Source organism: Chrysochloris asiatica, unplaced genomic scaffold (genome assembly GCF_000296735.1).
Source record: "Chrysochloris asiatica unplaced genomic scaffold, ChrAsi1.0 scaffold00014, whole genome shotgun sequence".
Lineage (NCBI taxonomy): Eukaryota > Metazoa > Chordata > Mammalia > Afrosoricida > Chrysochloridae > Chrysochloris > Chrysochloris asiatica.
This window is the reverse complement of record NW_006408532.1, coordinates 18,344,897-18,371,038: the sequence shown is the minus strand read 5'-3', so window position 1 is coordinate 18,371,038 and position 26,142 is coordinate 18,344,897. Positions and strand designations below refer to the sequence as shown.

General features: G+C 38.6%; 1 protein-coding gene across 1 annotated transcript in view; it reads right to left on the bottom strand.

Moving 5' to 3' along the window:
- Window positions 1-26,142, bottom strand: part of TMC1 (transmembrane channel-like 1) — a 186,453-nt gene that overhangs the window by 155,133 nt on the left and 5,178 nt on the right. The window contains exons 2-4 of the mRNA XM_006835003.1: window positions 14,723-14,770; window positions 12,223-12,388; window positions 705-833 (exon numbers count right to left, since the gene is read on the bottom strand). Of these exons, the coding sequence (XP_006835066.1) occupies window positions 705-833; window positions 12,223-12,388; window positions 14,723-14,770 (343 nt within the window). The remainder of the gene's footprint in view (window positions 1-704; window positions 834-12,222; window positions 12,389-14,722; window positions 14,771-26,142) is intronic.

The following is a 26,142-nucleotide window of genomic DNA, read 5'->3' as shown; positions in this document are numbered from 1 at the left end:
CAACCCTGTATAGGGTTTCTGAGGAGCAACTGGTAAACTTGAACTGCTGGCCTTGTGGTTCAAACTAACCTTGCAGTTCAGCATATTAACCCACATTGCCGACTATATATATGTGTGTGTATATATATATATATATACACACATATATAGTGTTGTTGTTGTAAAGTGCCGTCAAGTCGGTTCCGACCCATAGCGACCCTGCATAGGGTTTCCGAGGAGCAGCTGGTGAGCTTGAAATTGAACCACCAACCTTGCAGTTCAAATGGCTTTGCAGTCTGATGTATTAACCCACAGCACCACACCAAGACTCTACTATTGTTGTTAAGTATATACAATATATACAGGGTCGTTATGGGTCGGAACCAACTCGATGGCACTTAACAACAACAACACAACAACATACTCCTTGGAAACCATATACAGGGCTGCTATGAGTTGGAACCAACTTGCCAGCACTTAACAACAACAACAAACATTTTATATATATAGATATAGATATAGATAGATAGATAGATAGAATGATAGATGATAGATAGATAGATAGATAGATAGATAGATAGATAGATAGATAGATAGATAGATAGATAGATAGATAGATAGATAGATAGATAGATAGATAGATATCATGTATCTAAAAAATATTCACGAGGCTGTAAGACCAATATCAAGGAACACGTTGTTCTTTATGAAAAATGGCATCGTACTTGAGCACTTCAATTTTCTTTTCCATTTTCCAAGGTTTGCATTTGACATTGGCAATCATTTGTCTGTTCTCATCCAACTCTGCCTTTAGTCTTTCCAATTCCTCTTCATCAATTTCTTCCTCTTCTTCCCTTTAAAATAAAAATATATATATAATGGTACGTTAGATACTTAACGGACTTAAGTTTTGCTGTGCTTCCAAACTTAAAGATGGGCACCTCACCCTCAGTCCAGCTTTCTTTACTTGACTGTCTATGTTGTTGTTGCTGTTAAGTGCTGTCGAGTCAATTCCCACTGATAGTGACCTGGAATAGGGTTCCTGAGGATCAGCTGGTGAGTTTGAATTGATGACCTTGTGGTTCAAATTACCCCGTGGTTCAGTGCTTATCCTATAGCACCACATTGTATATAGTTGATCTTTAAAGAATCAACAAAGGTAATAAATTATGGGTGAAGATATCTTTGAAGTGCCCTTAAAATATACAAGTTGGCTCTGTCTCAAGCGATAAAGAGAAAAAAATGAAATAGGGAAAAGCAAAAATCGATTTCTTAAAAATAACCTAGTCTGTTAAACTCAAGCCTTCAATTGATAAAGTTAAATAGGAAATAAATTTGGTGAAAATGAATCCTTTGAAGAGCCCATTCAAGGAATTAATTTTTCTACTGAGCAAATCAGATGCATTTTTTATCTTCTGTCTTCTTGTTGTTGTTGTCAAGCGCCGTTGAGTCGGTTCTGACCCATAGTGACCCTGTACAGGGTTTCCGAGGCTGTAAATCTTTATGGGATCAGAAAGTCTCATCTTTCTCCCACAGAACAGCTGGTAGTTTCAAACTGCTGATCTTGCGGTTCACAGCCCGATTCGTAACCACTGCATACCAGAACTCCTTTTCTGTCTTCTCAGTATTAATAAAATGCTATAGGGTCCTGAACCCAAAGAAAATAAAACCTAAACATGAGTGTTGGTGTGCCATGGAGTCAGTTCTGACTCATAGCGACCCTGTATAGGGTTTCTGATGCTGTAATCCTTATGGGCGCAGAAAGCCTCATCTTTCTCCCATGGCACGGCTGGTAGTTTCAAACTGCTGACCTTGAGGTTAGCAGCCCAACTCATAACCACTATGTTACCAACATGAGTAGCAGGATTTTAAATTAAGGAATATAACACCAAAATCTGGCAAAAAAATGTTTGATAATAAGTTGGTACAGTTATTAAGCTATTGATTCTCAGCTCCATCCAAACACATTTGTTTCTACGTTATTTGGAGCCCTAAGTGTTAATGCACTGGACTGCAAGGTCGTTTTGAACCACAAGGTCAGTGGGTCAAGCTCACCAGTTGCTCCTAGGAAACCCTATACAGGGTTGCTATGAGTCGGACAGACTCAACGGCACTTAACAACAACAACAATATTGTGGTGCTATGGCTGGTACTCTATAAATTTCATGCCTGCTTTGCCAACTGGCTCTTTATTACTATTAGTTGCTGTAGAGTCGGTTCCCGATATAATTAAAAAAATTGAATCTTGTGAGTCACAGGGTTTTATTGGTTGATATTTGGAGGTAGACCACCAGAACTTTCTTTCTAGTCTCTCTTAGTCTGAAACCTTCACTGAAACCTGTTCAGTATCATAGCAGCATAAAAGACCCCACTAACAACTGGGTAGTGGCTGTGCTTGAGGTACTTTGGTGTGGAAGAGAACCCAGGTCTTTGGATGGAAGGTGAGATCAGGGAAACTAAGAAGGGATTTTGTCTTTCTTTTGGCTTCCTAATTGTTTCCTAGGGTGATGTTTCCTCCCCAGGAATACTTGTTTCACCCTAGGATCCATAGTTCCCACCTATAGCTGCAAAGGAGAATATTGAAAGTGTCATGGACTGCCAAAAGAACAAACAGATCTGTGTTGGAAGAAGTGCAGCTAGAGTGCTCCTTGGAGGCCACAATGGCCAAACTTGGTGTATCATACTTCAGACATATTGTCAGGAGGGACCAGCCACTGGAGAAGGATATCATGTTTGGTAAGGTGGAGAGTCAGAGAAAAAGAGGAAGACCCCCAGTGAGATAGATTGGCAAAGTGGCAGCATCAATGGGTCCAAGTGTGGCCCATTGACATTGGCCCAAGATTGGGCAGTGTTTCGTTCTGCTGTGCATAAGGTCACTATGAGTTGGTACCAACTCTATGGCACCTAACAACAACAACAACATAGCTACAGATGAATCTCTTCCCTATAGACATGGACACTAGCTGAACAGCATCCTATCAGAGGTCGTGTTTCAAATCTGTGGGTCTTTTCTCTGAACTTCTTAAATTTAATCATTTCAACTCCTCCTCATTGTTTCTTCAGTCCTTGGGGTGATAACTGCTTCCTATATTTACTATATTGTCAAGTCAATTTTGACTCATAGTGACGCAGTATAGGGTTTCTGATCTTTGCAGAAACAGAAAGCCTCACCTTTCTCCGTAGAGCAGTTGGTAGGCACAAACTACCAACCTTGGGGTTCACAGTCTAATGCTTATCCTACAGAGGCAACTTGTTGCTGTCAAGTTGGTTCCAACTCATAGAAATCCAGGATAGGGTTTCCCAGGAGCCTGTGTTTTGAACCATTGGCCTTATGGTTAGCAGTCCAGTGTTTATCCAACACCATTACACCAGGGCTCCATATCATGATAAATTAGTATTCATTTTAGCCTTTTCAATAGCCTAATTCAGGGCCAGTGCCTGAAGAAGGCTATCGTGCTTGGTAAAGTGGAGGGTCAAAGACAAAGAGGAAGGCCTCAAATGAGATGGAATGACGCAGTGGCAGCAGCAATTGGTTCACACATAACAATGGTGAAGATGGCATAGGACCTGACAGTGTTTCATTCTGTTGCAGACAGGGTCTCTATGAGTCAGAACCAACTTGAGGACACCTAACAGCAAAAGCAATGAACAATTATTTGCACCTACTAAAATCTCTCTTTTCAAATATCTGTTCAAGTTTCTCTTTCCTAACTAGACCCTGACTGATACAGAAACTGTAATCTGATTCAGAGTTACTCAGAGGCAGATTTTTTTTGTTGTTGTTCAGTAAGCTCATGACCAGAGTTAGTAGGGATATAGCAAAAACTGTTTTTTCAAGCTTCAACTGAAGAACAGGAATATTCCTTGTTTAAAAAAGTCCAATCTACAAAACGACTTTGTAGTCTCCTTTTTCTCCTGTCCACTTGTAATTTTTAATCATGTTACAGTTACAGAAATAACAATTCAATGAACCCTCTACAATAACACTTCTTGTTAAGAGTTTGTTTTTTAAATCAGTATTCTGCTTAGAATAGTAACTTCATTCAAGAGAACTATGGAAGTGTTTGCTACTAACGTACAACTCTACCTTTGGGTTGTTTCTGTTTTAATGATTTTATGTGTGTTACATAAAATCCTATCCTGCTGTCCAAATGGGACATAAATGATTTGAGGGTTTATTTTTACTACATCTACATTCACAGGTTTTTGGTTGTTTGTTTTAATTTATCAATCAGGATAATATCTGGGTTGTTCTGTGTTGTTGTTGTTGTTAAGTGCTGTCGAGTTGATTCCGCCCCATAGTGACCCTCTATAGAGTTTCCAAGGAGAAACTGGTGAGCTTGAACCACCAACCTTACAGTACAAACGACTTTGCAGTATGATGCATTAGCCCACAGTGCCATACTAGGACTCCTGCTCTGTGTTCGGAGGGGCAAATATATTGTAGCGCAAATGACTGAAATTGTTTATTGACACAAGTGATTGAAGTTGTGTATTGACAAAAATTAAATTATATCACTAAATGCTTAACTAAAATCACCACAGAGACTTTTGATAAAAGAAAATAGATGCTGAGAAACTATTGTCAATGCAAGCAATTTAAAATACAAATAACCTTTAACATTACTAACTTAATTTCTTGGTATTTAAACATGTTTGGCATGTGTAGGATAAGCACTGGATTGCTAACTGCAAGGTTGGAAGTTCAAACCCACCAGCCACCCCTTGGAAACCCTATACTGGGCTGTTATGAATTGGAATTGACTCGCTGGCAGTTAACAACAACAGATGCTGACAATAACACAATATTTAACATATTTGTGTCTTAAAACTTAATTATTGAACTTCCATTTAAGACTCGCATGTAAAATAATATTTTATTTAATCCACCTTCATTAAAGAAGGAAAGAATAATCTATTATTGAAGTGGATTTACCATGTAATTAAAGCTTATTTCTTTACATGCTTCTGTATGTTTAAAATTCATTTAATTGGAACCTTGCTAAAAAATAATTACATACTTTTCTTCTATCCTAAACCTTGTACTTTATATGTTTGTTGTTGTTGTTATTATGTGATATTGAGTCAGTTCTGACTCATAGTGACCCTGTATGGGGTTTCCAAGGAGTGGCTGGTGAGGTTTGAACTGTTGACCTTGTGATTCAAACCAACCTGTGGTCCAGTGCATTATTCTGCAGTTTCATGTCAGTTTATCCAAATCCTATGATTCCTCTAAAAGTTCAATAAAATGTCTTCAATAATCCCTTTTCTGGTAATCCTCATGAGAATAGTTTTCTCTTCTGTAAACCTCTTCTCTATCTCATACTCATATATACTGTCTTATTTTATAAAAATTTATGCATAAGTGATCTCTATCTTACAACATTATAAACTTCTGGAGAATACAGGCAATTGTGTATTCTTATGGAAGTCTCTCAAAGCAATTAACAAATTATCATCGAAAGAAGTGGAGCTAGTTAAACATTTATAAATGTACAGAACTTTTCTGTATTATTCAAGCTATCATCATAAATCCTATGCTCCAAGTATACTGAAATATAACAATACTCTCTAAGATGATTATGGTACAAAAAGACATTCACCTCAATACTAAATGAGTCTGATCCAGTATATTTTTAAAGTCTTTGTTTCTAATTGTCAGTTTCTGCAGGAGGACCATGCTACACTACAGAGTATAGTTTTTGACACATAAGTGACCTCCAAATAAGCGTGTAATTATGATATTACATTTATCAGCATTACAGGGAATCTTCTTTTTTAGGAATCTCTCAAAAACATTTAAATCATATGAAAAGGCATAGTATAGACATATTCGTTTTCTAATATTTAGGGCTAATCTATGCAAGAATGACTTTCTTTCTTAAGTCTAATTTATTTAAATAACAGTTGTTATGAAAAGGAAGGCATGTTATGTTGAATTTCTCACTGCTAAGAATATATTACATATTCACCGAAAACTAGGTCAGTAAAAGCTAGATATATTATTAGAAATACTTGAAAATACTTAACAAGGCAGTCTTTTTTAATCATCACCATAGATATTAGCATTAAAACCTTGGTTTTAGTTGTTTCAAAAGGTTCATTATGGCAATGGAAATTCCCTGAGGTATTGCTCGAGCTTTTAAATGAAAAGAAAAAGACTCTGAATTAACTAGCTTAAATGAGATGTGCCTCTGTTTGCCTACTCATCTTTACTAATACATTTTTTATAAGACGCATATCTTGAAAATGAAGACCAGAAAATGAACCTAAAATTGACATGAAAACTATCAATCTTGATAAATAATTTGATAATAGAATACAAGGGGGCTTCAAAAAATTAGTGGGAAAATGGAATGAAAAGATGATGGAGATTTGTGGCAGTAATATATAATCTGTAAAATTTATGAAGACGATAGGTTTTGTCTGTCAGTTTGTCATACTGTGGTGGCTTACACACTGCAGTGATGCTAGAAGCTATACCACTGGTATTTTAAATACCAGCAAGGTCACCATGGTGGACAGGTTTTAGTGGAGTTTCCAGATTAAGACAGACTAGGAAAAAGGAGTGGCAGACACTAGTGAATATTTAGCCACTGAAAACCTTACGACCAGCAGAAGAACTTTGTAAGATACAGTGCTGGAAGATGAAAACACTATGATTAGCACCTGAATATTGTCAGATATAGTGCCAGAAGATGCGTCTCTCACATTGGAAGGTACTCAAAAGATGATTGGAGAAGAACTGCTTCCTCAAAATAGAGTTGATTGTGATGACTCAAATGGACTAAAGCTTTCAGGACCTTCATTAGCTTGATTGGTACAACTCAGAATGTTGAAAAAACAGCTGCAAATATCCATTAGGAATCAGAACATAGATTATACAATGTATGAATCTAGGAAAATTGGAACTTGCCAAAACTGAAATGGAGTGCCTAAAGATCGATATCCTAGGCACTAGGAAGCTGAAATGGACTGGTATTGGCTATTTTGAATCTGACAATAATATGGTTTTCTATAACAGGAACAATAAATTCAAGAGGAATGGCATCGCATTCATCATCAAAAAGAACATTTCAAGATTTACAACTCTGTCTATGATAGGATAATATATATACGAATAGGAAGAATATCAGTTATTTACACTATTATTCAAATTTACTCACAAACTTCTAAAGCCAGTGATGATGACATTGGGAAAATTTTTTACCAACTTCTTTAGTCTGAAACTGATCAAATACACAATAAGATGTATTGATAATTACTAGTGATTGAAATGCCAAGGTTGAAAACAAAGAGGAAAGGTAAGTACTTGGAAAATATGGCCTTAGTGATAGAAATGATGCTGGAGAGCCCAGGAAATTTGCCATACCAATGACTCATTCATTGCAAGTATCTTTTTTATACAACATAAAATGTGATTACACACATAGACCTCATGAGGCAGAATACACAGGAATCAAATTCACTACATCTGTGGGAAGAGACAGAAGAAAAGCTCAATATTATCAACCAAAACTAGGGCAGAGGCAAACTGTGGAACAGATTATCAATTGCTTGCATACAAGTTCAGGCTGAAACTGAAGAAAATTAAAATGAGTCCACAAGAGTCAAAATATGCCCTTGAACATATCCCACCTGAATATATAGACAATTTCAAGAACAGATTTGATTCATTAGGCACTAATGAACGAAGGCCAGAGGAATTGTGGAATGGCATCAAAAACATCATATGGGAAGAAAACAACGACTCATTACAATGAAAGGAAAAAAAGAAAGGACCAAAGTGGATGTCAAAAGAGTCTCTGAAACTTGCCATCCAGCGTAGAGATGCTAAAGCAAATGAAAGGAATGGGGAAGTCAAAACTGAATAGGAAATTTCAAATTGCAGCTCCAGAAGACAAAGTTAAAGATTGTCATAAAAAAAAAATGCAAAGACCTGGAGTTAAAAACCTGAAAGTGAAGAACATGTCCAGCATTTTTCAAATTGCAAAAGCTAAAGAAAAAAATTAAGCCTCAACTTGTAATATTGAGGAATTTTGTGGGGAAAATATTGAATGATTCAGAAAGTATCAAAATAAGTTGGAAGACTACAATAACAAGCAAATTGCTCACCCAGGAGCCATCAAGGCAAGTGGTTGGGTCCCCTAAGGGCAAACCCCCTTCCAAGACTAAGACTCAAGGGGAATACATGAGCAGGCATGAGGTCTGACTAGTGACCATGTTGGTCACTGATAAGGGGAAGTTAGGGAAAAACAGCAATGAAGTTATGAGCTAAGTCCGACTGTGTTCAATAGACTCCTGTAAACCTGAGTGGAGACCTGGTTGGCCAGCAGTATGGCAAGACCTGGGAACTCCTGGGTCCAGAGACAGTGACATAGCCACAGAGGACTATAGTGGAGAGTGAAGCATCCAGCTGATAAGAGAGGGTATATGCGCAAGAACACCCACACTTAGAGATAATACCCACTTGACCTGGCTTCAATGGCCGGATGATCAGAGCTCAACTAGAAGAAGAAAGAGGGAAAAAAGAGTAATCTGATACAATTTGATGAACTTGACTTATACCTATGGATACAGTAGCTCAAAAGAAAGAACAAATCTTTACAAGGATCATTCCCACCCCCTCTTAACACAGAGTGGACAGGGATGGGCAACTTGGACGTTGGCTACCCAAAATGGGGGGCTAAAAAGGGAAAAAATGACTAGTTTATACGTTTTCAAGAGGGAACCTAGATCCAGAGGGCGTGGAGGAAGGTAGACTCTCCACTGGGTAGTATCCAATCTGTCTGGGTGGGGTTGGTAAAAGGTGATGGGGATAGGACTCTTGTGGTACAATAGTGAATAACTGCTATCAAGACTGACTGTGAGGGTTGGAAATGTAAAGGTAGACGTCTTATAGCAAAAGGAGGGAACTTTTAGTTGACTTTTCAGTCTAGGAGCGGAGGTCCCTGGGACCATCAAGGGAGAAGAGCAGAGTCCGGGGCCCTAACCAGAGAAGCAGTAATGCCCTACCCAGAGAAACAGTGACAGCAGAGATGATGAGGTGGAGAGATGGAGTGGCTGGGGACTCTAGATCCAGAGAGGGAAAGGGGCTGTATGCTGACAACCGGGGGCAGGCTTGCAGGGTGTACCTGTGGGTTGTTTGATGATGCATGGAGGGAATTGTAACCATGGCAATGAAATGATATATGATAGGATGAATGTAAAGCTAATGTTCTCCATGTAAACTATCACATAATTCACAATAAAAACTTCAAAAAAAAGCTAACAACAAACTGAAAAATAAAAATGTTTGCTAGTTATTAACAATATAATATATAATATAACCAATAAGAATGAGCTCAAAAGGTTTCATCATTTGCTCATATTAAAACCTGACACTGTTGTAATTTAGTTTACCTGTTCTACTAAAAGCAGTCATATTTAATCTCCTGTTAACGATAATCAGGCTCTGTTCCCTCGGACATGAAAACTGTAGACTTTCTTTTTTCTCATCCATTGGTGTTGATAAATGTAATAAAATAAATACTGTTATTCTTGATTAAAAAACAAAAACAAAAGAAGAAGAAGAAGATATAAGCTCTTACCCTGGATCTTGCATCTGGCTCATTACTCTGACCTCCAATTCCTGGGGCTCTCTGCCCATCACCTGACCTCATTCACCAGCTCCCACAGTTTCATTCATCAATAGCCTGTCATGTGACCTGCAAATTTGGGTCCCTCAGCTCCTGAGACTGTGTGGGTAAGAAGATTCTTCGTTGATTGATCTCTGAACTACAGATGTTAATTGAAAATTCTCAGTATAGATTGCACCTTAGTGTAAAGAAAATGAAAATTCTTAGAACTGGATCAATAAATATCATCATGATAAATGGAGAAAAGATATAAATTATTAAATACTTAATTTTGCTTGGATCCACAATCAACACTCATGGAAGCAGCAGTCTATAAATCAAACTATGCATTGCATTAGGCAAATCTGCTGCACAGACCTCTTTAAAGTGTTCATGAGCAAATATATCAATTTGAGGACTAAGATGTCCTGCTCCAAGCCATGGTATTTTCAATAACCTCATATGCATGTGAAAGTTGGACAGTGAATAAGGAAGACCAAAGAAGAATTGATGCATTTTAGTTTTGGTATTGGAGAAAAATATTATAAGTGCCATGGCTGCTAGAACAAACAAATTTATGTTGGAAGAAGTACAGCCAGAATGCTCCTTAGAAGACAAGATGGCCAGACTTCACCTCTCATACTTTGGACATATTATTAGGAGGGATCAGTGTCTGAAGAAAGTCTTCAAGCTTGGTAAAGTAGAAGGTCAGCAAAAAAGAGGAAGGCCTCTAACAAGATGGATTGATTGGCACAGTGGCAACACCAATCAGTTCAAGCATATCAGCTACTGTGAGAACGGTACAGGTCTGGATAGTGTTTCATTTTGTTATTCCGAGTTGACATGAGTGGTAACCAACTTGAGGCCACCTAACAACAACAATGGAGACAACATTCATTTTAGGAAAGTCTGACTATGTAAGGGAATAGGGGGGAGTGGAGGGTTACTCCTGGACTTCTCAGAACCAGAAATTTGAGTGAAACCACCACTGGTACTGTCTCAGGGACTGGACCAAAGCTCAGTTATTGCACAAGACCCTCTTTCCAGGAAATTGAGAAGATACCACTAGAGACATCGTAGCCAGGATAACAGGAATACCTGCTCAACATATTTATTTTAGAAGGAATTTTCTTTGACTTAAGTAGAAAGGAAAATCAAATTCTGAAACATAGCCTATATTCTAGAAACCTCTACTGATGTTTTCTTAATGATTGCAGAAGAAGTGCAGCCAGAGTGCTCCTTGGAGGCTAGGATGGTCAAATTTTTCTCTCATACTTCGGACATATTGTCAGGAGAGACCAGTCGCTGGAGAAGGATACCATGTTTGGTAAGCTGGAGGGTCAGAGAAAAAGAAGACGAAGACCCCCAGCTAGATAGATGGGCAAAGTGGCAGCATCAATGGGTTCAAGCATGGCAACGATAGTGAGGTTGCCCAGGATCGGGCAGAATTTCGTTCTGCTGTGCAAAAGGTCACTATGAGTCGGTACTGACTCGATGGCACCTAACAACAACAACAAGGAAACCTCAGATCTTTTAATAGAAAAGTTTACTATGTATTAATGTTGTTGTTGTTGTTAAGTACCGTAGAGTCAATTCCAACCCATAGCGACCCTGTATAGGGGTTTCGAGGAGCAGCTGGTGGGCTTGAACCACCAACCTTGCAGTTCAAATGACTTTGCAGTCTGGCGCACTAGCCCACAGTGCCACACCAGGATTCCATGTATTAATACAAATAACAATAATAATAATGCATGGATAATAAAAGTCAATTGACTAACGGGTTTTTGCTCCCAAAAAGAAAGAAAAATCTTTTATAAGACAAAGAAACTTAAATTTTGGTTTGTTGACTACAGTGCCTAGCAAAGCTGTCTCCATTTTGGGCTGTAGAATAAGCACTGGACTGCTATCTACAAGGCTAGCAGTTCAAACCCACCAGCCACTCCTGGGGAGAAAGATGAGGATTTCTGTTTAACACCACAAGGTTTGCAGCCTTGGAAAACTATACAGGGTGGCTATGAGTGGAAAGAGACTCAATAGCATTTCACAGCAAAACAAAATATTGTTAAGCTATATTTAATTAATGCATTTGAGTTACGGTGTTGGAGGAGAATATTGAAAGTACCCTGGGCTTCCAAAAGAACAAACAGATCTGTGCTGGAAGAAATGCAGTCAGAGGGCTCCTTGGAGGCCAGGATGGCCAAACTTCATCTCTCATACTTTGGACATATTGTCAGGAGGGACCAGTTATTGGAGAAGGATATCATGTTTGGTAAGATGGAGGGTCAGAGAAAAAGAGAAATACTCCCAACGAGATGGATTGGCAAAGTGGCAGTATCAATGGACTCAAGCATGGCAACAATTGTGAGGTTGCCCCAGGACCATGCAGGAAAGTTTCGATCTGTTGTACACAGGGTTGCTATGAGTCAGTACCAACTCTATGGTACCTAACAACAACAACAACTATTTAATTGCAGTAAAGTGATGACATCAAATTAAATTTATTTTTTCAAAAGCAGTTTTAATTACCAATTTTAAGGACAATGAATGCCTAAAATGAGTGGCCTTCTTTCGGTGTCACGGTCTCTGAATGAATAACACTTTCAGTTATGTATCAGGCCTAACTTACACTCCTCTCTTCAATCTCCTTCTCCTCTCCTTTTCTCTTGCCTTCCTTGTTTCTTCATCTTCTGGTTCAGGTTCTGGATCATCCTCACTGATAATATCTCTGGTCCGTTTCCTCTTTGGTCTCAAGCTTTCTCTTCGGGGTAGCTTATCTTCCTCCTCCTCTTCACCTAAGCAAATGAGCAATTTTAGAAAGTGCTCTCTCCAGCTACCAAATTTACCTTTACATTTTAATTCCTAGTGTCACTCACCTGAGACCAGAATCCAGCAATGCTACATACACATCCTGATAACAGACATTATGCCATCATAGTCTGCCATTTAAATAAATGTATCTAAATTTTCATTTCTTTTGTTGTTCATCTCTCAAATACCTGAATGTGGATCCCCACATTTTAATAACCCCTACAGTCCTCCGGTAAAGAGTTCTGGTAACATAGTGGTTACGAGTCTAACCTCAAGGTTAGCAGTTTGAAACTACCGTGGTTCCATGGGAGAAAAATGAGGCGTTCTGCTCCCCTAAAGATTTATAGCCTCGGAAACCCTGTGCAGGGTCACTATGAATCGGAACCGACTCCATGATACTTAACAACAACAACAACAGGACTCACTGAGCTGAGCCTACACAGAGTAAAAGCAACAGAATAATTTGGTCAAAATATCCATGAATTCAGTATAATCAATTTATTTGTTTTCATTGGACCACCTTGTCCATTAGTCAAAGTTGTGAGTATATTATTACAAGTACAGATTCAGTCTTCCAGAAGAGTTCTTAGAACCAAAGACTTTTTCAGGTAGAATAGGAGAGAATTTTAAAAGCAAATTTTTCTGGACTATTACATGTTTCAAAAGAAGCACAGATGGCATAGTGGCTGAGTGTTTAGCAGTTCGAACCCATCAGGCGTTCAATATAAGAAAGGTGTGGCAATCTTCTTACTTAAGGATTTATTGTTGCTGTTAAGTGCCATTGAGTCCATTCTGACTGATAACAACACTGTATAGGATTTCTGAGAAACTGCTGGTAGGTTTGAACTGCCAAACTTGTGGTCCAGTGTTTATCCTACAGCACCTCACCAGGACAGCCTTGAAACTTTATGGGGCAGTCCTACTCTATCCTAAAGAGTCTCTATGAATGGGAACTGACTTGATGGCAGTGAATTTTTTGCTTTGTCTTTTTTTATCATTTACTTTATCTTGGGAAACTTTGAATTGGGTGATGTGTGTGTATGTCAGTTGAATGGGATCTGGCGTGGTGATTCCATTCACAGGACTTAAATCTCTCTTCTAAGACCTGCAAAAGTCATTCACAAACACCCTATAAACTATTCCACAGCTAAAGCACATTACCCAATGAACAAGACAAGCACAGGCTTACTGTGCTTACTTACTCATCTATGTTGAGGAATTTCACATGGTGAAAAATCAATGTGGTAGAAAACATGTAAAACTGAGATGTGGTGAAATCTAAGTGAAATAATTCACTACAGATCAGTAAATAGACACAATAAATCGACACAAGTGCTTACTTTGCTCACTGGATACTCTGCCCCTGTTGTTGTTGTTGTTGTTAAGTGCTGTCGAGTTGGTTCCGACCTATAGCGACCCTGTACAGGGTTTCCGAGGGTGTAAATCCTTACGGGAGTAGAAAGCCTCATCTTTCTCCCGCGGAGCGGCTGGTAGTTTCAAACTGCTGACTTTCAGGTTCGCAGCCCGATTCGTAACCACTACGCTAGGGATTGTAAATTTGATTTGAGATTTTGATTCTTTTGGAAAGTGCTGTGGGATTGGGAGACAGATACCAGCTATACCTAAAAGCAGAATCTTTGATATGGTGAAAAAAAAATATGTAATTGCTCATTACAGATTAACAAATAAACCCAAGTAAGACCATGCTTACCTGGCTTATTGGGTAATACAGCACTGTTGTTCAGGATACATATCTGTATTGCCTTAGGTAATTCTGCTGTACAAGACCTCTCTAAAGTGTTGAAGAGCAAAGATGTCAGTTTGAGGACTAAGGCGTGCCTAATGCAAGCCATATTCTTTTCAATAACCTATATGCATATGAAAGTTGGACAATGGATAAGGAAGACTGCAGCAGAACTGATGCATTTGAGTTATAGTGTTGGAGGAGAATATTAAAAGTACCATGGACTGTAAGAAGAACAAAGTAATCTGTCTTGGAATAAGTGCAGCAAGAATGTTCCTTAGAAACCAGGATGGCTAGACATTATCTTTCATACTTTGAACATGGTATGAGGAGGGACCAGTCCCGGGAGAAGGATATCATGCTTGGTAAAGTGGTGGGTCAGCAAAAAGAGGTAGATGCCCCAATGAGATGGATTGGCACAATGCAACAACAATGGGCTCAAGCTTAGCAACAATTGTTAGAATATCACAGAACTGGGCATTGTTTTGTTCTGTTGTACATAGGGTCACTATGGGTCAGAACTGACTCAATGGCATCTAACAACAACAGGCCCCATAGGCCCATGCCCACTTACTTGAACTTTCCTCCGTATCGTCATCTTTTTCCTCCACTTGGATTTGTACTGTAGAAGAAATAACAAATATAGGAATTATTTAATTAGCCACTCACTCATTTTTACATTTATTATTTTTCTCATAATATTTTTGTGTGGTAAATAAAAATCTTTTTTTCAATAAACTTGCCCTTATGAATATTATTTATTAATGATATGCCACTACAGTGTGTTATACAATGTTATGTAGAGGCTTCTCTGCTTCACTACCTTTAAGGATTTGCAAAACATATCAGTTATGAAACTGTGCGTACAATTCAAAATAACTCCAACCAAAATAAATCTGTATTACAATAGGTAGATTTGGAGTGTGCATGGTTATTTCATTCTATGATAAATCGAATTGTCAGTAAAGCTATCTCTGCATGCAAAACCAATTTGGGTATTATAACTGAATTAATTAGCCCAAAATAGAGAATTCTTTTCACAGCTGCCCAGTCAGAGTCTTTGTGTTTCAAAAAATGCTTAAAGACTGATGATTTCTAGTTCAGTTGTTTCTATAACTACTATATTGATATACTCTAAAATTGTCAATATATGATTTGTCTTAACAGCATTGAGATGATGGTTTTACAATTATTTCCAAGACAAAGATCATGTCTTCTATTTATTCCTTATTCTACAAGTCATACAGCAGCTTGTGTTTCGTTTCATTTCATTGTTATTAAGTGCCAGCAAGTCGGTTCCAACTCATAGCTATAGGATTTATGAGGCTGTAAATCTTTTGAGGAGCAGAAAGTCTCATCTTTCTCCTGCAGCGTGGCTGGTGGGCTCGAACTGCCAACCTCATAGTTAGCAATCTGGTGGTAATCTACAAATCCACAGGGCTTCTATACTAAGGCATATAAAGGCATTAGGTTGAGAAGGGGGGAAAAAATCCACCAATTAATATATTTTTCCCCACATTACCTTATCATTGAAAAAAAGATAAAACCTTTATATGCCTTAAGAAGATTTTTTTTTTTTTTTTTTAAATAATAGAGTAATGTGGTGGCGGTGAGGGGCTATATTAACTGGTAGATTTTTTTTTTCCCCTTTTCAACTTAATTTTCCTTCATTACAGTAGTTTAGTCAGTCACCCAGAACAGAGCTTTGCAAATTGCTATGGTGAAAATTGTTATTGTTATTAGCTGCCATAGAGTAGACCCCCAATTTCTGGTGACCCCATGCACAACAGATTGCAATGCTGCACCATCTCCCTATTCTGTTGAAGATCAGACCATTCTGATCCATAAGGTTTTCATGAACAAATTTTCACAAGTAGATGGCCAAGGCTTTCTCCCTAGTCTATCTATTCAGCATCCACACACAAGCTTCCACAGGCAGATGGGTACTGCCTGTGTGTGAGATACATTGGCCAGAAACTGAGTCTGAGCTTCCTACATGGAAGCTGAGAGTGTTTCCTATGGATCAACACAATCTTCCTGGTGAAAATTAGACTATTTCTTTAAAATCATTAATGATTCAATTCATTATATATTTATTAAAGATGAATGTTTATACATTTAAAACAGAGAGAGAGTGAGATGATAAGCAATATTACTGTGACCTGAAGAAATAACCTCTGCTCACATATTATCAAAGGTTATTTTTCAGAAATTGACAGGCATATTGACAAAGCAACACATGCCAAGTGCTTAAATTCCATTCACAAGGAAGATTATTGTAAAAGTATTTTTTGCCTGTAAACAGATCTGCATAAAAATTTTTAGGGTAGGCAAAAATGTTATCACTCAACATGAGGCAGAAAATGCAAAAATAAATGTTCTTTTGTTCAGAGTGGACATATGCCATCTGTTGCAGGCTATAACTGCATCTGCACAGGACAAAGATCTTTATGTCACTACTGAGAGTTTGCAATAATGAAGGCAGACACTTCTAAGAAGAAATTCTACATTCAACAATAGGTCAGGGTGTTTTATTTGCAATTCATGCTGCCACCAAGTTCCTTCAGTCAAAGAAGAATTCCCTAGAAGGCAATTTAATGATATGAGATTAGCCTTGGAGGAGGCTCTTATCAGTGTACATAATACAGAAACAGCTGAGGACCAAGTAGCAAATGCTGACACCTAGACTATTCCACGCAACATGCATGGCCCTAGCAAGTTTTTTAAAATGTGCACGATATATTATACTGGTTTGTAATGATTAATTCACGAGAACATGATGAAACAAAGTTAATTAAATGAAATATGGGAGGATGACTCAATAAACAAAAATAAAAGCATGTCTTCATGAAGGATTATATATTAGATAAAAACAGCAGAAATATCCCACCAAAAAGATGAAAAACAAATCAATTTCCTCTAATAACCAGCAAAGAGAAAATACAAGGCAGTAGTCATGTGTCATTTTTCTTGGTTACAGGAAGGACAGTTACAAAGGATTGCTAAATGAAATGTAAAAATCCATGAAGAGAGATGCAAGTGGAGAGACAAGAGAGCTATAGGTTCTAAGTGAGGTAATGGAGAGCGTTGTAAGACTAGCCTCTCCTCTCCTTTAAATTGACTTTTCATTCCCGGATGTTAGTCTCTGCCCAATCATCTCCACGTTCTCTTCAAGTGCAGGTGCGTTCTTTGCTCAATAGCATTCCAGTGTCTGGAAGTTGTTAGGCTTGAGAACTTTGACCAGTAGAGCCAAAAGATAAGGTAGTAGTCATTTTTGAAGTCATTATGAAAATAATTGGGTTGCTTTTTATTCAAACCCTCAGCAAAGGCATCAACAGACTCAAGAACAAAACAGCAGAGCAAGGTATTGAAGACTCCATCAAGACTCTCAAACCAAGTTGAGGTAACAGAGGATTATTTGGTCGGAAAACTGTCAACACTGGTCTATATCCCCTTCATCTCAAAGCAACGCTATGAAACTAAGTTAAGAAATCCCTCCAAGATACAAGCTTGTGCAAAAGAACTCTCCAGATGTATTAAATGGGAACTGCAGATTGTCTTTCTCTTCTCAGATAATTGTTTGAATGGCCTGATGCCATCCATGCTCTCAGCAATCCCTGTTTCATATTCCTGATCATATGACCCCCCTCAGGTTTTGGCTGCTCCCCAAAGGTTATTGATTATGGACTTTAAAAAGAGTCTTGTTTCTTAGGGAGTGATGGGAGGACACTGTAGGTGGAGGAGGGGAGGTCCTGTCAGAATACTGGAGGCAGCAAACAAAACTAAGTGCTGAAATATACTTGTTTAAGAGAGGGCTAGACAATAGGAGCAGATGAACTCCTAAGCAACTCAGAGCCTCATTTCACACAAACAGACCCAGTAATTAAAAACAGTAGAAGAAAACAGAAAAATGTCACATTTTAGAGTCATTGAAGTCCTTCAGAAAAGCAGATATTGTTCTGGGCTTGTTTTTTTTTCAGTCCATAGTGAAAGGGGTTGAAAGAGGTTTCCTGTTCTTGGGTAGCACAGAGTGGCCACGTGGGCGTAAGAACTGAATGGTACTGCCTATTCCTCTGACCCTCTTTGGGCTCTTGAAGTGATCATTGTAGCACCATGTTATTATTTCAGAAACTGAAAATTCATTTATTCAGTTAGCATTTATGTGTACCCAGAAAAGGATCAATTATTGAGCAAAATGCCCTGGGTTAGAAGTTTGTAGATTGGAACATAAAATTTAAAAACAGTTGCCATCAAGTTGATTCCAATGCACGGCTAATCAATGTGTGTCAGAGTAGTAAAATTTAAATTTTCTAGAAGGAGATTACCAAGTCTTTCTTCCAAGGTACCTCTGGGCAGACTTGAAACTTTAATCTTTCAGTTAGCATCCAAACACCGAAATCATTTACACCAACCAGAGACTACAGAAAAGAAAATACAGTGGCCTTTAGGGAGCATTGAAATGTAATGCATTTAGGATGAAATCCAAGATTAAGTGTGAGAGTCTTATAGTCTGGTTTATTTCATCTTTAACAGCAGTTAGTTAAGTATGTTTATTATTATGTGTATGTGTTTGCTTTTGTGGTTCCTTTTTATGTTTGAGGAACTAGAATTGACAGGTCCCCATTTCATCTTCCACCCTTCTCAAGCAAATGGGGTGCCTTTCACCAAAGACTAAACTGCCCTGAGATGGATTTTAATCGGTAACAAACAGAGTTCCAAATTTTATTTCATAAGTCTATGTCATCAGTGAGAGATGTGAATGCGGAGTGTGAAAGAAAGAGAGGAATCAAGGATAACCCCAAGATTTTTTGTCTGGGCAACTAGAAGGATAGAGTGGCAAGAAATGGAAATGAGGAAGGCTGGAGACTGAATAGGTCAGAAGGGGAAGGAGTTGACGGTCAGAAGTTTAATTTGGCATGTGGAATTTGAAATGCCTGCTAGACATCAAAGTACCACATTGAATAGGAGATTTGAGTCTGGCCTGGAAATATAAATTTAGGAATTATCAACTTATTTGTTGTTGTTATGTGCCATTGAGTTAGTTCTAACCCACAGTGACCCTGTATAAGGTTTCTAAGGAGCAGCTGGTGAGCTTGAACATTGTGGAGTCCAGCTCATTAGCCCACAGTGCCACATCAGGACTCCTTATGTATTTAAATCTGTAAGAGTAGGTAAGCTCACCAAGAAAATGTGTGTAGACATAACCGAAAATGCAAACTTCAAAATCAGAAGCACAGGAAGAAGAAGAACCAGTAAAAAAAAAAAAAAAACCCCCCTGAGGATAAGCATTCAGTGCAATAGAAAATAAAGAGATTGTGGGAGGTAAGTGATTGCATCAAAAGGGTATCACAGAAATGAAATGCGGATGGGTCTCTTGTGATACAATAGTGAATAATTGTTATCAGGACTGCTTGTGAAGGTTGAAAATGTAAAGGTAGATGTTTTGTAGCAAGGAGGGGAGTGATTAACTTTTCAGCCTAGGAGCGGAGGTCCCTGGGACCATCAAGGGAGAAGAGTGGAGAGTGGGACCCTACCCAGAGAAGCAGTGATGCCTAAAATGGAGGCAGCGATGATGACGTGGAGAGATGGAGCAGCTGGGGACTTTAGACCATAGAGAGGAAGAGGGACTGTGTGCTGACAACTGGGGCAGGCTTGTAGTATATACTCTTTGGTTGGTTGATGATGCATGGAGCAGATTGTAACCATGGCAATGAAATGATATACGATAGGATGAATGTAAAACTAAAGTTCTCCCATGTAAACTAGCACATAATTCACAATAAAACATTAAAAAAAGGGGGGAGGCAGTATCACAGGCTTCTATGTCATATATGAAGGAGACCAGAAAATGACCATTGCATTTGGCAATGTGGAGATCATTGGTGATTTATTCAGTGAAGGAGTATAGGCAAAAATCTGAATCAGAGGGACTCTGAGAGAGAATGGGACATGAGGAATAGGTTATGGACAGTTTGGCTGAGAGTAGTTTTGTTGCAAAGGGAAACACAGAAATGAAGTGGTAGCTGGTAAGAGAACAGGTTCAAAATAATGTCTTATAACTTTTTTGTTACTTACAGTATGTATAAATACCACTTACATTTTCCATCTCTGGGAATTCTTGGAAGACTTTTTCCTATGTATAATACATGCCAGCATCTGTGTGTGGATTTACATAACTATAAAACAGAAGGAAGTTCGTAGGTGCCATATTGCTATATTGAGAAGATATTGTATGAGGTGGTACATCCTGGAGGAGCAATTGTGTACAACTTTTGGATTTCTGTACACTTAGATATTTTCATGTGCAATATCTAGTTTAAGCACACATCCTTGACCAACTTCATAACCACAAGTATGCATAAAGTGGTACTTATACATGCCTGTGGTCATGAAGTAACTTTTTCACCAGTTCCTCCTCAGTAATCCCTTGACCAAGAGCAGCTGCAGAATACAATGCAAATATGGGAGGACTAGATTGTGTTGAACAGAGGCACGAAAGGTGTCTAAGCGAAGCCACTCTTTCAAATAGTGGCATCCATTGCTGTATTTTCTTATTGACTGAGATATGGTCAATAGTTTTACAATGTGGAACTGCAACCACAGAGAGGATGTGACTAATGGTCCTTCGAGATGACTCTCATTAGGAATCTTACTGTAGGAACAAACAAAAAAGAAGACCAAGCCAGGAGTGTGTAGGGTACCAACTGGCGTTCAGCTCTGACAGGGTAAAAATCATTTCAAGGTCGCCAGAAGGTGAGGCAGAGAATGCAGCAGTAAGAAGGAGCAGTCTTGAACAACAATTATGTGCAGCCAGTTTAGGGCACCTTTATGTATTACCCCATGCTTTCTAAAGTTTCATTCAATAAAATAAAATTTCTAAAAACTGAGTCTTCCCATGCCTCAACCTACTTCTTATACCACCAGAGTCAATTTGGGACATATGTGTTCCACATCATATTTATCAAAATCTATCATACCTAGCAAACATTTTAAAAACATTCAATGATTCAATATTAATTTCACTAACAAAAAACAAATATAATATCTAAAAAAGCTTACAAGCAATAATAATTTGTTAAAGAAAGGAATACGCTGATTGGAAGGATTCAATGAGAATGAGAAACTGACAATGTAGCTTAAGAAATCAACCTTCTATAATGTTACTCGATCCACAATAATTAACATACAAATTCAATTTTTGGAAATCTGCTATTTTGGGTTTGTTTCTGGGCTATATTTCTCTGGCTGAGGCTTTTCTAAGAGAGTAAGCAACTTACTACTTGGAGTCCTGGTGTGGCACTGCAGGTTAATGTGCTGGCCTGCAAGATAGGTTTGAACTGCAAGGTCGGCAGTTGAAGCTCACCAGCCATTTCTAGGAAATCCTGTACAGAGTAGCTGTGGGTCAGAACTGACTCAATGGTACTTAACAACAGCAACAACAGTAGATTACATGTACTTGGGTGCTGGATCCATTGTATACCAATTCAAAAGTGTGAAATTGAACAATGGGGAAGGCAGAGAGAAAAAAAGAAGAAGAGTAAGGGAATAAAGGGGGGAATATAGTGAAAGAAACACATACTGGAATGTAGCAGAGGAAGTACATTGCTCAGTGAACAAAAGGAAAGGGGGATTCCAAGAAAAAATGCAATTTTGTCTTTGCTACATGTTAAGTACAAATGTCCATACTTAAAAGTATTCCACATTTTAGAAACACTTCAGATTAACAAAATCTAGACCACCTTCAGTTATTTCTACTAGCAATACTTCAACAAAAACTTCAATTGAGGGGCTAAAAAATATGAGCAGAACAGAGTTGCTCTTTTTTCCATAAAATGATGTATTCCAAAGAAAAAATTGCCAAAAGGAAGGACAGACATTAAATCCATTATCATAAACTGGAATTTTTTCCCTTCAAGGGGAAAGAAAGAAAAAGAGGGCAGAGAGACCAATGAAACTATCAAAATAAGCTTTAAAATGTCCTTATGAAATAGACATTGTGTGAATTTCATGCTCTGAATATTCTAGGTCTGATGCCTTCTGAGATTCAACATGTTAATTTTTATTATATGGCAATGATGATGATGATGCAGACTCTGATACAGAGAAAATAATACATATGGAAACTATGGGTTAAGTGTTGGGTTGCTAACCACAGGGTCAATGGTTCAAATCCATTAGTCTCTCCCGGGGAGAAAGATAAGGCTATCTGCTCCCAAGAAGATTTTCAGTCTTGGAGACCCTCTGGGACAGTCCTAATCTGCTTTATAAACTCCACAGCAGTAGCTGTTGTTGTTTTACTGTTAAGAACAGCATTTAGATCATCTACTTTACTAACATAGCCCCAGAGTGGTACAAATGATTAACACACTTGGCACCTAACCAAAAGGCTGGAAATTCGCGTCTACCTTGAAAGAAAGACCTGGAGATCTACTTCTGAAAATTCAGTCATTGAAAACACTGTGGAGGGCAATTCTGCTCAGACACACTTGGTGTCTGTCAAAATGGCACAGTGGTGACAGACTTCCACATCTCACTTCATAAGTAGGGAAGAGAGAGAATGAAGATCACCAGCACCCTCTCAATACTAATACCTATGAGGGTGTTGTTGTTGTTGTTAAGTGTTATTGAGTCAGTACCAACTCATAGCGCCCTATAGTTTCCAAGGAGTGGCTGATGAATTTGAACTGCTGACCTTTCGATCCAGTGCTTTATGCCACAGTGCCACACCAGGACTCCATAAAGACAGTTGTCATTTTTGTTGTTGTTAAGTGTCATCAAGCCAGTTCTAACTCATAGTAACCCTGTATAGTGTTTCTGAGGAGCAGCTGGTGGGTTTGAACTGTGGATCTTATGGTTCAAAGTCCATTGCTGATCCTGCAGTCACACATAAGGAGTCCATAAAAACAGTTGTTGTTGTTGTTGTTTTTAAGTGACATTGAGTCAGTTCCCACTTATAGCAACCCTTTACAGGGTTTCCATGGAGCTTCTAGTGAGTTTGAACCAATGACCTTTCGGTTCAAATTGACATTGCAGTATAGCTCATTAACCTGCAGGGCCACACCATGAAGATAGTAGGCAGGGCAATTTACAAAACCATGCTTTATATAATTTGAGAAATAGGGGTATGTGGAAAAACCCTCTTATGAGGTTGTTGTTATGTGCTGTGGAGTTGGTTCTGACTCTAAGTGACCCAGTACAGGGTTGCCAAGGCTGTAAATCTTTATGGGAACAGAAAGCCTCATCTTTCTCCCATGGAACAGCTGGTAGTTTTGAACTGCTGACCCTGAGGTTAGCAGCCCAATTCGTAAAGGTCAGAAATACCTGCACTTGCCAACCTCTTCACCAATTCTAACACCAGCTATCCTTTCCATGGCATACTTCTCTAGTTTTCTGCGGGTTCAATAATTCATTGCAATGGCCACACCAAATTCATAGACCATTCTCACAGTTAAATGGGCTTCTTAAGGACCTGATTGTTGCTGTTAAGTGTCGTCGAGTTGATTCTAACCCATAGCGACCCACTATAGGATTTCCAAGGAGCAGCTAGTGAGCTTGAACCATTGACCTTGCAGTTCAAACAGCTTGGCAGTCTAACGCATTAGCCCACAGCATCACACCAGAACTTCTCTTAAGGAACTAGCAGGTTACATACAGTTCAAGAGCAGCAGCAACTTGGAAATAACAGGATCAACTCAGGTTGCAATTCTTAGATCAGGTAAGCTTCTCCCTTGGTAGTTGGTCCTCAGCTTTCAATTTGGCCTCTGCCTTGCTCATGCAAGTGTTAAAAAGCCCTTTACTGCCACCAGTAAGGGCTAGAGGCACTCCACTCTACTACCTTTGACTCAAAGGTACTCATCTCTCTTGCTCTGTGGACCAGCGAGCATAGCTACTGTAACTGCCTTGTGCCATAGACCAAGAAACCTTCTGTGCCATCTTGCACTGGTCTTCTGGTGCTGTTGCCGCTGTTTCTCTGCTGCTGAACTCTGCTGTGCTTGTCATCTTCCCTCTCTATCTCACTGCTGCTGTTCTGCCTCTATCTATCTTCAGTGATATAACTAACTCTGGCTCCTTGGTCTAGGTGGCTTTCAGCAAAGGAACACTGAATCCAGAGGATTCATTTCACTTTCAGATCTTCTTTTTGATGGTTATGAGGTCCCCTTTCAACTTTGGAAATGACTCCATATTATCTTAGTAGGATGGAAAAACAAACCAATCCCCTTATTAGGGTAAATACACATTGTTTACATGATACCACCCTCCAAGGGTTCCATGTACCTTATTTGCAAGCTATCCAATCCATTTGGTGATCCACAAACACCTTATTTGCATAACCCTATCCAATCATTTTGTGGAAGTCCCAAGACCATGGGTAGAAAAACCATATTATTCACTACACTACAGGGTTACTCTGAGTTTGAGTCAACTCAATGACAATTGGAACTTTTCTAAAATTCCAAACAAAAGGTAAATTAAACCAAAAGGAGTGAGCAAAGTTAACCCTAAGGTAGAATTTCTCAACACTGAGCTACTTGGATACTGAGTTGAGTCACTAAATCATATTGTGGTGCCATCTCTCTTGATGACAGCCCAACTTCCTGCTTTTATTCATTGATTACACCACTGGTGGGCATAAAGCAGGAAACAGAGCCATTGTCTAGGAAATTAAATAAGGATGTTGGGGTGTGAGTCTTCTTACACTAGAATAACATCTACCCAGGATACTATGCCTAATTCAGAGTACGTCAACAGCTCCCATTACTTTTACTATTCCTAGGTTATAACAAGATGTTCATGACATTTGTTTCTAACAATCCCAAGTCTTTCAAATACTGAAATTAAGCCTGATATTTTGGAAGTCATTGAGTGAAGAGGATAATTGTTTAGGCCTGATATCAATCGAATGCAATCCTTAGGAGTGGGCAAAACAGAAGGAGATCATCTAGATTTAACTATCACTGTTGTTGGGTGCCATAGAACAAAACACTACTTGGTCCTACACCATTCTAATAAAGATTGTTACATTTGAGATCATTACTGAGGCCACTGTGTTAATCTATGTCCTCTGTATCGTCTTCTGTATCTCTGACCCTCCACTCTACCAAGCATGATTTCCATCTCCAGAGACTGGTCCCTCCTAATAACATCAAGTTCATCTATAAAAAAATATTTGACAGACTTAGGGTCACTACGAATTGGAAATGACTTGATGGCACAGGAGTATGGTGGCTCTATAGGATAAGCACTGGACTATAAGCACAAAGTCAATGGCTCCAGCCCACCATCTGCTCTGAGGGAAAAAGATGGGAATTTCTGTTCCCACAAAGATTTACAGCCTCAGAAACCCTATGCAGAGTTTCTATGAGTCAGAATCACTCCAAGGCACTTACCAACAAACAATAACAAGGCTAATAAACCCTTCTGCTTGTGCTGTTAGGAAGTATCTTTCTCAAGCTGAAAGAATCGAAATGTTCTTTCTTAAGCAAGTACCTTTCTTACCTTTCTAAAAGCCAATTTTGAAAAAAAAACTATGGGGTTTATGTATTCAGTGCCACCCAGCGTCTCTCCACAAAGTTTCAAAAACACCTCTAATAGAAACCTGAATAATAAATGCCCAAAAGACTGGTCATATTTTCAGACACTGAAACATCTTGTAAATACCAACGAGTTACTTTAAATCTCAGTGGCTATAAAATTACAAAAGAATAATAATTTTGGTATCGGCAAGAGGTTCATCTAAAAGAAGGTAAGGGGACAAAAAATACAACTGTCATTCTCCAGTGCTATATCCTACATTATGCTGAGGTTTGCAAGCTCTGGGTGGGTTCTCAAAGAAGTCGGAAACAAATAGTGGCTGATATCTGATTTCTTAAAAACATAATGTAAAATATCGTAGTTTCCCAATGGAACAGGATGACGTCTGTGGAGAAACATAGTTTGCTATGAAATTCCTTTAAAAAGGATGGTTAATATCCCTCAGGAAAATAAAAAGAAAAG